General features: G+C 36.4%; 5 protein-coding genes across 5 annotated transcripts; 4 read left to right on the forward strand and 1 right to left on the reverse strand.

Moving 5' to 3' along the window:
* The first annotated feature begins 73 nt into the window (after positions 1 to 73).
* LOC112460255 (oxysterol-binding protein-related protein 11) lies at positions 74 to 1,457 on the forward strand. Its single transcript, XM_025024857.1, has 2 exons — positions 74 to 798; positions 911 to 1,457. The coding sequence occupies exons 1-2, from the start codon at positions 567 to 569 to the stop codon at positions 1,261 to 1,263; spliced, it is 585 nt and encodes a 194-aa protein (XP_024880625.1). The 5' UTR covers positions 74 to 566; the 3' UTR covers positions 1,264 to 1,457.
* Positions 1,458 to 2,802: 1,345 nt separating this feature from the next.
* On the forward strand, positions 2,803 to 6,222 carry LOC112460252. The gene is made up of 4 exons (XM_025024854.1): positions 2,803 to 3,501; positions 3,746 to 3,965; positions 4,320 to 5,159; positions 5,947 to 6,222. The coding sequence occupies exons 1-4, from the start codon at positions 3,218 to 3,220 to the stop codon at positions 6,193 to 6,195; spliced, it is 1,593 nt and encodes a 530-aa protein (XP_024880622.1). The 5' UTR covers positions 2,803 to 3,217; the 3' UTR covers positions 6,196 to 6,222.
* Positions 6,223 to 6,975: 753 nt separating this feature from the next.
* LOC112460253 (tumor protein p73) lies at positions 6,976 to 9,136 on the reverse strand. Its single transcript, XM_025024855.1, has 3 exons — positions 8,752 to 9,136; positions 8,377 to 8,626; positions 6,976 to 7,716 (listed from the first exon to the last, which is right to left on the reverse strand). The coding sequence occupies exons 1-3, from the start codon at positions 8,853 to 8,855 to the stop codon at positions 6,997 to 6,999; spliced, it is 1,074 nt and encodes a 357-aa protein (XP_024880623.1). The 5' UTR covers positions 8,856 to 9,136; the 3' UTR covers positions 6,976 to 6,996.
* Positions 9,137 to 9,401: 265 nt separating this feature from the next.
* On the forward strand, positions 9,402 to 12,624 carry LOC112460251 (negative elongation factor A). Its single transcript, XM_025024853.1, has 6 exons — positions 9,402 to 9,611; positions 9,997 to 10,429; positions 10,976 to 11,398; positions 11,473 to 11,669; positions 11,755 to 11,854; positions 11,931 to 12,624. The coding sequence occupies exons 1-6, from the start codon at positions 9,402 to 9,404 to the stop codon at positions 12,161 to 12,163; spliced, it is 1,596 nt and encodes a 531-aa protein (XP_024880621.1). The 3' UTR covers positions 12,164 to 12,624.
* A 527-nt stretch (positions 12,625 to 13,151) lies between these two features.
* On the forward strand, positions 13,152 to 14,485 carry LOC112460254 (peroxiredoxin-like). Its single transcript, XM_025024856.1, has 3 exons — positions 13,152 to 13,375; positions 13,539 to 13,762; positions 13,844 to 14,485. Exons 1-3 carry the CDS (start codon positions 13,331 to 13,333, stop codon positions 14,301 to 14,303), a joined length of 729 nt encoding a protein of 242 aa, XP_024880624.1. The 5' UTR covers positions 13,152 to 13,330; the 3' UTR covers positions 14,304 to 14,485.
* Positions 14,486 to 15,178: the final 693 nt, after the last annotated feature.

Here is a 15,178-nt window from a genome sequence, read left to right on the forward strand (position 1 = left end):
TTTTTGTGAGAATTACGAAATCTATGGCTGCGTTGGGAAACTTCACCCGCGTGCACACGAGTATCCCAGCGAGTTAGAAAGAGAAGGGAGTATACTCGAGTGACGTTTCCAAGCGCAGCCTATATAATATATGTAGCATGTATTTTTCTTGTAAAATCTGAGTCATTTTTTTTTACTGTATCTCACATACAAATTATCTATTTGCACGTGATCTCGCGTCATTTGTTTTCTGATCACCTCCACATGGAGAAAAAGGAACTTTCAGTGGAAATTTTTATCGTTCGAGAGATTGAAAATTGAAACACCGAGCTGAGAATCGAGCCCCTGGCCCTGGTTGCAAGTGAAACAATGGAATATATAATTGTACTTGTGTAGTACGTACAACACGTATTCACAATGATAGAATCTTAACCCTTTTCTTTATTTTTTTTCCTCACGACGACCTAACCTCTCTCCGAATATCAGCTGAGCACGATCGCTCTGGCTCAGATGACGCATCTCCCACGAGATTCTTGTTGTTCACCTGTTGTAAGTAAAAGGCTTCCAAGAAGCGAGAGTGGTAAACGATGAACGTGCAAACGAGGCACCCTTACGAGGGTTTGCTGCACAAGTATACAAATGCCATGAAAGGCTGGCAGTACCGTTGGTTCATTTTGAGTCCGGAGACCGGCGAGCTACATTACTTCCTTAGCGAGTCTGAGAAGAATCAGAGGCCACGGTGTTCGATATATCTAGCCGGAGCTGTAATAGCTCCCAGTGACGAGGATTCCAACACGTTCACCGTCAATTCCGCTACTGGTAGGTCTATCTAATAGTAATAGTAAACCAAATCTGATTGCTGATAGTTCCTCTGATAATAAATGTGAATGTTCGATTCAATTTGACTATTGAGTTCCCGATATCCTTCCAGGTGACATGATCAAATTACGGGCCACAGATGCACGAGCACGCCAGGAATGGGTGGATAAGCTACGGGCAGTTACAGAGATGTATACTAGAGCGATAGCTAGCAGCCATCCCCCATTGCCACCAAGAGAACATTCTGGGAATTCGAGTAGGAATCCTGTCGTTAAGCTGGAAGTGTTGGACGCCTTTGCCAATTGCCAGGAGCACTTGCGGAAAGTGGAGAAGCACAATCTTGCCCTAGCGCAATCCATCGATAACTCGGATTTGCATCTGGACTCAGACCTCTTAGTTCTCAAAGCTATGGCGCACACCACTTTGCACACGCTGGGCCAATGTCTCAATATATTATATCAGTAGGAAATTTATTCATATTCATATATTTTTTACGCTTATCTATATTAAGATCTTTTATACCTGCTAATACGTAAGATTACCTTCCCCGTTGCGCAATATTCATATCATTTTATTTTGAACAATTATGTAGTTATCCACAATTAGGGCTGACTTTGAACGTACAAAATTAAAGACGAGATTGATACCTCTTGCCATTATATCTATCGTAATATTTTTAATAAGTAAATGTTGAATAACAATTGATTTTAAGTAATTAACTAATTTAAATAGTACAACAAGGCTCGCACGATTAGAAATCACCTAAATAACAAAGGTCTAAGAGCCGTGACAGGATGTTCGGGTCGATAATAATATTTCTGTGTGAATTTTTATATTTTAACTCAGTGAACTGCGCGCCGAATATTTTTCGATCTTGAAACACAGCTCCAGTTTTGCCGGAACAGTAAATCCACATACTTAAATCGATAATCGATTTAACTAATTGATGCTGATCAGCATCCTTATAATTAAATCACCGTAAAGAAATTTAAAGAATTTATTACGAAAAATATTATCTCAGCCAGGAAGTATGTAGATTTACTGTGCCGGCAAAACTAAAGCTGTGCTCCAAGACCGAAAAATATTCGGCGCGCAGGTTACTGATTTGGAATATAAAAATTTACACAGAAATATTATTATCGACTCGAATATCCTGTCACGATTCTTAACTCTTTGTTATTTAGATGATAACTATAATTTAACTTTTACAAAAGTAGTTAAATTTTTTTACATATTGCAAATAAAATGCTAATGATCAGTAGGCCCTTATGCTATTTTTCATTCAATCACAAAGGGACTACAGTTTTCTTAAACTTGTCCTATTGAATTTTAATAATAGATTCTTTTTTTGAAAGTTAATCAGTATATTATATCACTGCATAATGAAGACAGTAATATTTTTTATGTTACCATGTTTCTCTACGTTTGATCTTCCTACAGTCGCGTATTATGATTTAATTACACAATATATTCAATATATATAAATTCCTCTCGACAATGCATATAGAAACGATTGCTGTTTGCCATTTCAATCTGGCTCTGCCAATGACAATCTCGATGTATATTCTTCCAATGTAACAATACCACATAAGTGAAAATTGCAAGATATATATACTACGTATTAATTCTATTAGAATGTTGTACAAAACATACATGTATATATATATCTAGGTTTTATTAAGCGAAATAATTATATATAATACATTCCCCTAGACTTGTTTGCTTCATACAAAAGCTGATTTCTTACGATCAAATGGTGATAGTCAAATACGTATAAAATGTATTATTGCGTTTGCCTGTGTTATAAAAATGTATTATAAAGTTTGCGTTATTACGATTGTTAACGCAATCATTTTTATAAATTAGTACATGATATCATTTAATTTTTGCTTTAATTAAAGTATTATTCAATTTCCACATATTATAAAGACTGCCATGTATGTACATATTATATTTAATTGGAATATAATGGTTGTAAGAAATGTAATTTTTATTGAAAATATTATTTCTAAAAAAAGCATCGATACATTAGGATAAAAGGCAAACGACGTATGTCTCATCGTAATATGACGTAAGTTCCAATGTCAAGAGCATGTAAATGGGTGAAGGTAAACAAGCGAGTGACTTTTCTCTTTCGCTAAGAGATCAGACGTGGTCCAGTGCTTCCACGGCAGTACTGCTTTTGCTCAACGAGCCTCGAAGATCAAAACTGAATTAATACGTATCGACCGATTAAAGTCGATGGATAAATTGCAAATTAATTCTTTATTATATATGAAAAGAATTTTGAAATATTTATCCGAACGAAATATTTATACTCCTTCGTCGTTAAAAAGAATTCATTGAAGAGTGAAGTTAAAAACTGAACTAACTTGAAGTAACGTGAAGTAAAACTTTTGCCCCATATATACATATAATAATGAATAATAATAATAATAATAAAGTGCGAAGGAACATGCCGCATTTCTCGTATCCCGAAGTCCTGACGGAAGCGGCAGGTGTGAAGATTGTAACATCTCTGCCCATAGAGGATGTGAATCTACTTCCGCCAGGAAAGATGGTCCTTAAAATGCGGAAAATCAACGTGGAAACATATATGCACGGTAAATATTGCGGATTTCATTTGACCAAATCGAAATGGGATCCGTATCCGTGGGTCGGCTATGTCGAGAATAATAGTCCTGCCGACCTAGCAGGATTGAAGTGAGTTTTATTTAGTCTTTAAAACTATCGAATACTTATATCGTGGATATATGAAAGAGTATATATAAAAGTCCAATACATATATTACATTAAAAAATATAAATATATATTTCTTTTGTTAAATTATACATTGATATGAGATAATAATTTTATATTATATTAAGAACCACGTGTATATTTTATATAGCACCAATTAATTTCACATTTGATTCACATAAATCATTTTTTCGTTATATTCCATCAGAGCGGGCGATTGTTTATTGGGCGTTGACGACACCGATTTGTTAGGGCTAAAGATCAAAGACGTCGCTACTTTAATTCGTAATGAGGAAGGTGTTCAAGATATAAATTTCCTCATTTGGAGATACACGCATCAAGAAGATGAACAGAATGATACTAGGCTAGCCCTGAAGGGTCCACTTCCAAATGTAGCCAGAAATCTTGCAAATGCATTATCAGGAACGGTGCGTATGCATTCTATAACTCAATATCGGGACCATTGTTTTTTCTTTTTTATTCTTATTGATCATTTATTTGTTCAGTGGCAGATTTATTACTTCAGAAATATAACCTAGAATTATTAACTCCTACTATCAATCTTCTATCTTTAACAACATAATTATCAACCAGTAATTTAGGAGGCTAATGATTAATAATCCAAATTTAAACTGTAAGCTATAATATACATGATCCATTCCCTCCGTCCAGAATAATAAACTTTTAATGTCCTAATAAATAATAAAAGGTTTTTTTTTAATTTTGAGTGGAGCTCATTTAGAAACTGTTTCAACATTTTTCATGAAATATTTTCTTTTTAGGTCCGCGCCTTAGAATGTCCGATTTGCTTGGAAAGCGCCGCTCCTCCGGTCTCGCAATGCGTTCACGGCCACATCCTGTGTGTCGTCTGCAGGCCGAAGACGACGCATTGCCCAGTCTGCAGAGTCCGGCTTGGCCAGGGCCGATGCCTTCTCGCAGATAAATTACATAGAGCACTTCGCGATGCCTTCAACATGGATAATGCCAAGGCACCCGTCACAACTGATCGTTATAACTTACATGACCAATTGTTCGGTAAAAGTAGCAAGAGACAAGAGACTCCGGTCGTAAATCAGTCAAAGAATAATTGCGCCACGTTGAAACCGAGGCAATTCTTATTGGCCAGATTGTTGCTCGGAGGCAGAGAAAAAGCTGCTTCCGTGGATAATCTAACTCGAGCATCTGAAATGTCGAAAGAAGCTGCGATTCCTAATGGAATGACAGACACCAACAATTTACCCGTGCGATTATCCTTGAACGATCGCGCCAAGTCAGCCAGTACCGGCGAGCTGTCGAGAGACAACGAAGTTCATGTCAATGACGCTTCTTCGCAAATTGTCGAATCATCCGCGATGAATGTCAGTCAGCAATCGCTGAGTCTGCCCCGGACGCCGATCTGGGGCGGCTCTACGGATTCTGTGTCTGGTATACAGTTGACATGTCCGCTTTTGGAATCTTGCAGAGAAGTAGTGACGTCTGACTCGCTGATGGAACATATCAGAATTCACGCGGTGCCGCAAGTTCATTTTCATTCTGGAAACGCAAGGATCCCACTTCCACTTCCTTTCGGACGTGACGCTCTTTATATATTTCATCATGGAAACAATATGTTTTTTTTCCAGGTATAACATCTTTAACACGAAACAATTTCCCTCATTTGTGTGAAGGCGATATTTTTCATTCTTTTATTTTAATCCTTTACGGTAAAGTGTCCCTCTGCAAAGAAATCGATAAGAGATTATAAAAATTCGATTCAAACAAAGTTTATATCATTACATTATAAGAGCGTTTCAATTATACGTATCTGTTGGGGTACAGAGAAAGAGTATTTATTACTTAAATTTTTTTTAATATTTTATTCGGATTAAATATTTATTTCAATGTATATATAAAAAGTTTTATTTATCTGAAATTATAAAGTATAAAACTTTGTCCAATACAATCAGTTAGAATTTAATGTTATCAATCTTAATATTACTCTTATTATTAAAAAATATTCGTACATATTGATATAAAAATTGTACATCCTAGAAATAGATTATATTTTTTGAAAACGCACACATTAAAATTTAGATCAAACACATAAATCATTTCTTATTGATTCATATTTATACGCATGCAACAAAAATGGACCAAGAGAATATATGAGATAAAAAATGTGATCTCTCTCTACATAAATGTGGTAACATACATGCACACACAAATAAATACTTTTATCTGGCACTATCAAATTTTGAGGATATCAAGATCTACTCCACAAAGTAGTTAAAATATTACATATCATAATGTTATATAATCATATATGTCATTATCTTGGAAAACACTTTGCGTTATGTAGTTGACGATACACGAAAATGCGCGGAATATTTATTTAAGAGATGTAAAAATCACATTTTTTTTTATGTATAGTACGAAGAGGAAATGGCATGGATGACATATCCTCCTAAGAAGACGTGTTTAAATAGCATATGGGAATGGACATTGCACGCTTGGGGTGACAATGGTACAGAAGTACAATTGCGAAGACACGTGGCGAGTCTCGAGGATACTGCAACGTTGTCTTCACAACATATTGCTCCATTGCCAAACGCATTACTGTTGAAGACCATTGAAATACAAATGTCAGAATATGGAGCACACGACAGATTATACATGTGAAGAAAAGCTATATCGGTTATTTCTAACAAATTTCTTAATTCTAACGTAAAATATATATGAAAAGAATTAATCACAAATCTATCACGAAAAACCTATTACGAACAAAACTATTTATTTATCATTGATATGATGATTTAACGAGTGATAATACATCGCATTAATAATCTTGGAAAGGTATGAGTATTTAATACTATCTATGAGGTATGAATAATTTATTTAAAATCTTAGTGAACATATGGAGAGGTAAAAACCCCAATAGTGTAAGTCAAATTTTTAAAAATATTTTTTCGTGTACATAGATGCAATTTATATATTGTATAGATCGCATCTATGCACGCGAGAAAAAATAAAAAAAAAATGAACTTACACCACTATGACTTTTACTCCTCCATATATTAACAAGTAACATGCAGTATTCTAAAATTTGCGAGTCAAAGCGGTAAAGTCAAGTTTTTGAAAAAGTAAGTAACAAATGTTGATAAAAAATTAACATAATTATATAGAATAAAAGATATTTAGACATATTACAGATATATTTACTGCTTATAAAAGAACATACACGAAACAAAAGTTCTGTCAAGAGCGTGTTTCATGAGAGTGTTCATGTAAAAATACTGATATTGTTATCAACTTAATATTACTTAACATTCATAATAAAATTAATACTTCATACAATTAATACTTAACGAATTCCATTCTTTAATAGATAAAACGCAACCGTTAATTAAAAAATGCACATTTATAACATGCATACTGATAAGATATAAAACTTGGTCATATATGGTTTTCATATTAATCATCTTATGGTATTTGATTTAATATGGCATCCATATATGGTTTAAAAACGTCATGTTGACCGGTTTTCGCAGCTTGACCGGCCATAATGTCATACGCATAATTATAAACCGCTAAATAATTCTCTTTTCCAACGATATTTAGTTCGACTTTATAAACATGCTTGTCATAAGACATCTTTTTATTCGGTGTTAAAATCTTTCGTTTAACGGATGACAGTGGGTCTTCACCATATTCCGCCTCATCCTTTTGTTTGTCTCGTTTCGGACAACTACAAATTCTTATTACTATTGTTCGACGAGCTAAAGTTCGATTCTGTTCATTTTCTAAAGTGAATACAAGCTCTGTAGCTCTACGATTCATACCGGATGGACAGCTATTTTTGCAAAAAAACTTGAAGCACATTGGCACATACTGCGAGCCAGCTTCGGGTGTACAAAGCGGTGTTAAAATAGAAAGATATCCATCTTTCTCTTTGTAGATACTTGAAGCATGATTAACGCAATGGACTACATGTTTAATTCTGCCTTGTTCCATAGTTTGATTAACGTGGTTGGTTATTGCTGCGTGATTGTAGCATCGTTTTACTGGATCACTTTTATGTTCGTCCAACAGAAAAACTAATTCTGTACGTAAGAGTAAACCGGGCATAGCTGGCTCCCACGTAAATCGTAAAGGTAGTACCTTTTCCATTTTGATATATAATTTTTTCAATACCTCAGAGTACTGTATGCAAAGAAATAAACAACATAAACTTGTTAATCTTATGGTACTATGTAGAATGTTAATAAAGAATTATACGTATAAAAATTATAAAATTTTAATTTGCAAAATAGTTTAGTATGTATCATTGTTAAAAGAAAATTATCATGCACACTTGATACATTTAACACTAATCTATATAGTACACAAAAAAGCTTACATCTGCAATATACAAAATCTGCTTAAACATGATTCTGATGTAAACATAAACAGGTCTGATAATTTCTTGTATAAAAGCTAAAGTCAAGTCTAAGCAGATTTATGTACTTTTTACAGCACATTGACACAATTAATGGTTAGATACTGAAACATTTTCAAACAAGATCTCTTACTCTCATCTTCCTTTACCATACTTTTATCTCCTCACAATTTCACGAGTAATATTTACAATTGTTCACAGTTTATATGGAATATCCCATGCAAAAATTATATTAAACCAGGATTAAAAACTAATGGCATTTACCATCAAGAGGCAGAATTGATCTGCAAGTAGGTACATATTATTTGATAGTCGACTTCAATCTAACTCAACAAATAAAAAATAGTGCAGTTTAGCATAACTTTCCTGCACACGTACAAGATCTGGATTTAATACATGGTTTATCATACAAAAAGTCTACCTACCACCCAATCCTGTCCATTGCTATCACCAAAGGTGAACTGGAAATTCAATGGACAACCCAAATAATCGTTGTATAAAGCTGGGTACTCTGGGTAGTAATGTTCTCTATCATCATCTTCTATTTCCATCTTTCTTTTCAATTTCTTTTCCACAGCCACAGAGACGTTTGCAGACATGGCGAATGTGTCAGGTTTCTCTTCCATGACTTCTAATTCGTGTATATTTTCCGGTACTACTGGCAGAGTACCTCCGCTTTGAGAAAACAAACGAAGAACGAATTTAATCGAGATCACTTTATTGTGCGAAAGAGTATGTACACTCGTGATACAGAATCATGGACCGGCATAAAAAGTGAATATTAAACAAAAATTACTTACAAGGATGTCTCTATATCTTTGAAAGTTTCTTCGTCTATCAATGCAGATTCCTGAGAATCTGAATAAACGCTCACGCCAGTAGTCACGCCGTTCACGCCTAACATATTCGCAAATTTTCAGTCGGATTGAAGAACGAAACAACCATGTGACTGACGCAATACGCATCCGCCATCCGGTTAGGACCGACTGAAGTGACTGAACATTTCCTTTGTTTCGTATGATCGAGATTCGAGATTCGAGATTCGAGATTCGAGAAAAGTCTTTCTAAGACAGCCAGTTTTGATTGGTCCGCCAGTTTTGTCAAAAACGAGAGAAACAAAAAGAGACAAAGGGTCGCGTTCAGCAGAACATAACTGTTGAGTTCGTCTTATCATTCTTATCAACACTCTGCGTTGCGTGGTCGACTGCTACTGAGCGGCTTGGTCTGCTGAACGCGCCCGATATAAAAAAGAGACAAAGAAGAAGATAAAAAGAAAGAGAAAGTGACTGTCGATTTGGGTCGCTTGCAGCTTGTTGGAAAAGCTCCCAATAGTCCCAATGAATATCGGCCTTATATTGACGATGCGCGCACGCGCGGTGCTTCGTGGCGGGAACCGCACGTGGCGCGTTACGGCGAGGTACGGCACGCGCCGGAAGCATACGACTCCAATATGGCGAATGTGAGGGATAGCGATACATCGTTGTGGCTTCATAACAAGCTCGGTACGTCAAACGATAGCTGGACCGGCAGCTCGATCTGTTCACAGCTCAATGCCGAGGTGTTGCGCAACATCAAGGATTGTTTTCCCGACCTGCAAACGCAGGTCAAGCTTAAGTTACTCCTGTCATTCTTTCACATACCCAGGCGCAATGTTGAAGAGGTAAGCAGCTCTCGTCTATCTCGATATTTGCTGCACACTTTCGACGAGTATTGCTCCCCCCGAGATGCGGAGATGCGCTTGCTCTCTGCGCGAGTAAAATTAATATTACGTTCACATTTCTCTATTTCATTCTCGTCTATTTACGCATATTCGCCATCCATTTGATTTTTCTCAATTGTGCGATGTTTTTGAAATGTTTAGTACATATAAGAACTACGTAGGACTAGTATTTACAATTTTACAGGGATCTACGATTGTCTCATTCGTTTGAGTTGGAAAAATTATCATTTCCATATGAGATTTATATAGAATTTCTTTCACACACATTTCCTTCGTTTTACCTCTTATTTCACTAAAATGCTTTTTATTTATGAATTTGCGACAGTGGCGTGTGGAACTGGAAGAGATCATTGAGGTTGCGTCTCTGGACAGTGAGCTGTGGGTATCAGTGCTATCCGAAGCGATGAAGACTTTTCCATCGACCGGTTCTTTAAATACAGACATCACTGATTTGGATGAACATAGATCAATTTTTGGGGACTTGGTCAATGACTTAAGGAAACTTATGAAGAAGCAGAATGATCCTGCTATGCTTCCCTTAGAGTGTCATTATCTTAACAAGACTGCGTTGACTTCAGTGGTAGGTCAGCATCCCATGCCAGTTAAGCATTTCATTTTCAAGAGAAAAACAAAAAGCGCAGCTTTGAGAGCGGAATTACTTCAAAAAAGCATCGATGCCGCTAATAATCTTAAGAAGAGCACAGCTCCCACAGTACCAGTGAGAAGTAGAGGGATGCCAAGAAAAATGACTGATACAAGTAAGTATTTTGGGGCAGATCGTTGCGGGTGTCTGATATGATGTCTTCCCAAAAATATTATTCTTGACTCTTAGTGAGTGGGGGGGGGGGGGGGGGACTCTCCACTAGTATACGCCCAATTCGACTCTTGGTGAGAGCGTCAATTGGCAAATGAGTATTTTGCTGAATTTGTTCATAAATCTAGACGGCGCAGTCAGGCGCTCGCGACTCACGAAAAAACGCACGTGGCTGATTAGTGTTAGAGTCCCTCTAGTAAGAGTCGTGACATCTTGAGTTTCGACAAAATAAGAGAGAAAGAGAAAGCGATATGAATGTATGTTACTTGTATATCGCTTTCTCTTTCTCTCTTATATCTCTTTCTCTTTCTGTTTCACATACTTTTGCCGAAAATGCGAACCAAACAAAAGTTGCTGCTACGTGTCGCGACTCTTATTAGAGGGACTCTAATTAGCGTGGTACTGGCCTGCCATCTGCCAAATGCATGCCATGATATTTCTCAGTGTTATTTTCGCGATGTACTACATGGCATTTACTCAAACTTTTCAGCACCTCTGAAGGGAATCCCAAGCAGAGTTCCAACGAGCGGTTTTCGATCCCCGTCGCTCACAAACACCTCTGTCTCTAACAGAACATCGATCAGCAGTAGAATTCGAAAAGATGGCGGTATTAAATTACTGGATATTAACGAGCAGCCTCTCGGATACGCACAAGCGAAGAAGAGGAGAAAGATGCTGGAGATGGAGGAGCAGCAGAAAAAAGTCGCGGAAGCACAAGCGGCCGCTGTGGCAGCAGCTGCTTCAGTGGCTTCACCGGTTGCGGAAACTCCGACAACTCCAGAGTACGCGCAAGGATTGGCCTCGATTAATCCGCCTGCCACGCCAGTTCCACCAGTTGTGGTAGCTACGGCGCAACCCTATACCGCACCTAGCACGCCAAGCAGCATTTCGGTTACGACTACGCAGCAAACATGTAAGACCAACGTTACAGATACTAAAGTCCATGTCGTTTTGTTTGGATTTTGATTGAACATTTGCGTTACATAGCTACTACGTTAACTACTACCACCACAACGCCCACTACTGTGATAGCAGTAGCTGCATCAACGGTGATAGCACCTGTGGAAAGCACGCCAGTCGCCGTGCAAACAGTCAGACCGGCTCAAACAGTTACGCAGATTCGTATACAGACTACCACGCAACCTAATGCGGCGGCTAATCCAAGAAAAGGCCTATCTCTTACGGTAAGCTACACGCAAAATTTGACTTAATTATCTGTATTGTTATAAATATAGGATTCTCGCGCTATTCATTGTTATTGATTTACAGCGTGAACAAATGTTGGAAGCTCAAGAAATGTTTAGAACTGCGAACAAAGTAACGCGTCCAGAAAAAGCCCTTATCTTAGGTTTTATGGCTGGTTCTAGAGGTATGTCTATCTTCCACGTATACCTTTTTCGTTATAGATTATATTTTACCGATACTATCGATTGTTTCGCTTGCAGATAATCCTTGTCCAAAATTGGGCAATATAGTCACAGTGATGCTCTCGGAGAATATAGAAGAAGTAACGCAGTCGGACGGAACAACTGTTCCAATGTTGGTCGAAACTCATTTCCAAATGAATTACACGAACGGTGAATGGAAGAGGATAAAGAAAAATCGGCGTATCGTGACGGAGGAATCTACATCAACGTCCACTCCCGCACCAACCGCGACAGCCACGGCTTCCAATTGAAAGAACTTTGTTCAAATCGCTAAAAATACGAGATCTACATCTATATGAAATATCGTTTTGTGTTATCGGTTACTAGAGGATATAACGAACATTGTGATCACACGTCTTCTTAGTGAATTGATAAATTTACTAAATTAATAGTAATTCGATTCACGTTTAAAATCTAAAAAGAATCATTGAGTAACGACTTTCAAATGTAGAATTTGCATCCCGATAAAACTGATTTTTTTCGTTTTCTCGCATCAATCATGTAAGTCTTGATAATTTTCATATAGAGATTTCAGTTAAATGAAGAGAAGTTAATCTGAATCTGCTTTCCGAGTATGCTTCATTCAATAACGTTTTCTCCTTCAATACTGGTATAAGAAATGTATATGATTTATAGTACATTTAAGATATTTTAAAGTTATATATAATTTGATAGAAATAATATGCAATGTGTGAATAGTCAAATATTTGTTTAATAGTACCATTACATAAAAATCTATATATCATATACAGATATATAAATATATATATATACATATATATATTTTAATAAGAATGAACATAAGACTTCTATAATATTGTTATTTGAATAAATACATGATTATATTTCTGTTTTGTGTGTTGCTTACAGACATATTTTTTGCAATTTGCTATTGATTACATTCAAATATCGCGTTATCACGTTTTCAACCATTTTGCATGTATTAAAATGATAATTTTCTTTTTAAGGATTTATGATTTTCAAAGATTTTTTTCGATGTAAACAAGGAACTATAATTCTATAATATTTTATTCGAGTAAACGCAGTCAATTTTTGTTTTTCCAATTTTATGATTATTTCTACATGATTACATTGTAAATATTTGCTATTTTCAAATTTATTGTAATATTTTGCGCATAAAACAATTTTGTAAGAACTCGTGTTCTTCCAATGTTATATGTACATACATACAGTGTATGTACATACACACATGCGTACCCATACCATCTCAAAGTGTTTCATAACCTGTTTATTCCGCATCTGCCGGTTGTGCAGGTAGTGGAGTTCGCGTGTCGGTGTGTGAGGGGTTGACGAAACTTCTTGCATCTACATTTTTCGGTTCTACGATTCTGTGAGTTTTACAAACAATTGCACAGCGGAGTTTAGGGTGTGCAGTTGTCCGCATTATCTGTTTTGCGATGTTTCGATTACTTGCTTCGCTACGTACACGAGCTGGAACGTTGGTAGGTGCTACGGAATTCGTGTATCTTGTTTCGATTGAGCTTCAGCTTTCAGCGTTTTGCTGACTCATTGCATGCAAACATATTTAATTCTGCACTGCATTGACGTCTCGATAGAAACAAAAGTAAAATCATCGTCTCTTCAGATTGAATATATTTTCTGCAGGTTGCCACTGCAACTGATTCGCTGGCGAGAACTGACAATACATCGTTTGCGAGAGGTGTTCGTAATTTCACAGTGAGCTCCAAACTACTCAGCGATGGACCGCAGATCCAGAAACCCGCTCCGGATTTCTCTGGTACCGCAGTAGTTAAAGGCGACTTCAAGGAGATCAAGTTGAACGACTACAAAGGGAAATACGTTGTTCTGTTTTTCTACCCATTAGACTTGTATGTAATTTTGTCTCGATTATCATTTTTAATATACATTTAATATAACTATAATATTGAACTTTTATATTCTACTTGCAGTACATTTGTTTGCCCAACGGAGATAATTGCATTTAGTGAGAAGGTCTCGGAGTTTGAAGCTCTGAATACACAAGTGATCGGAGTGTCGACAGATTCGCACTTTAGCCATTTGGCATGGATTAATACCCCGAGGAAACAGGGTGGCCTCGGAGGAGACTTGGGCTATCCTCTTTTGAGCGATTTCAATAAGACCATATCGAACAAATACAATGTTTTGTTGCAAGACTCGGGAATCGCTCTCAGAGGTCTCTTCATCATAGACAAGGAGGGAGTTCTTCGACAGTTTTGCGTCAATGATCTCCCGGTTGGCAGGAGCGTCGAAGAGACATTGAGATTGATCAAGGCCTTCCAGTTTGTCGAGAAGCACGGCGAGGTATGTCCTGCAAATTGGCAGCCCGATTCCAAAACTATTAAGCCGAATCCAAAAGATAGCAAACAATACTTTGAATCGGTTAATTAAGCTTGCACTTAGGTTTTGTTCAAGGGATATGCCCAACATATTAGATTTTAATGTAATGTAATATAATAGATTATGACACATAATGCAATATAACATAGGTCAAATGCAATAGCATTAATATTACAGTTGATTATGTAAAATGAACAAAATCTAAAAAATTATATACACGTTTTACTATAAAACAATATAATATATTTACATGCTCCTTCCATATGCATGTTATACTTATTTGTGCGATTTTGTATCTTAAGAGCGGATAGTAGAAAAAGGAAAACACATGCACGTATACATGGCCGATAAATTTAACGTACAGGGAGATAAAAACATGTTGATTAATTTGATTTTTTTTTCTGAATGGAAGATGACGCGGAATGTCTTATATCTCGGATTTTTTTCTCCTTTTCTCATCGTTAATAAATGTGCAGAATATAAATACATGATATTCACGCTCAGAAAATCGATATTTACTTACAGATTGCACATTAACAATTTTTTTTTTAATTTAGAGAATTATATGAATATATAATTTAAAATTATTAGGAAGTATTTTTGTTTTAATTTAAGTTGTATAAAATATAAGAGATGTTCAACAGACCCTCGATAAATTATCTTTTAGCAATTATTCAACTCACGCCAAAATGCCATAGTGCAGTATATAAGCAATTAGTGTTGGCTGCTAAAATTACTTGAAAACATGAGTGAGTGAGAGAGAGAGAGAGAGAGAGAGAGAGAGAGAGCAGGATATATATATATATATATATATATATATATATATATACACACACACACACACACACACACACACACACACACACGCATATATATAATACACACACACACACACACACACACACACACACACACACACACACACA

Source organism: Temnothorax curvispinosus, unplaced genomic scaffold (genome assembly GCF_003070985.1).
Source record: "Temnothorax curvispinosus isolate PA1 unplaced genomic scaffold, ASM307098v1 QBEX01010444.1, whole genome shotgun sequence".
NCBI lineage: Eukaryota > Metazoa > Arthropoda > Insecta > Hymenoptera > Formicidae > Temnothorax > Temnothorax curvispinosus.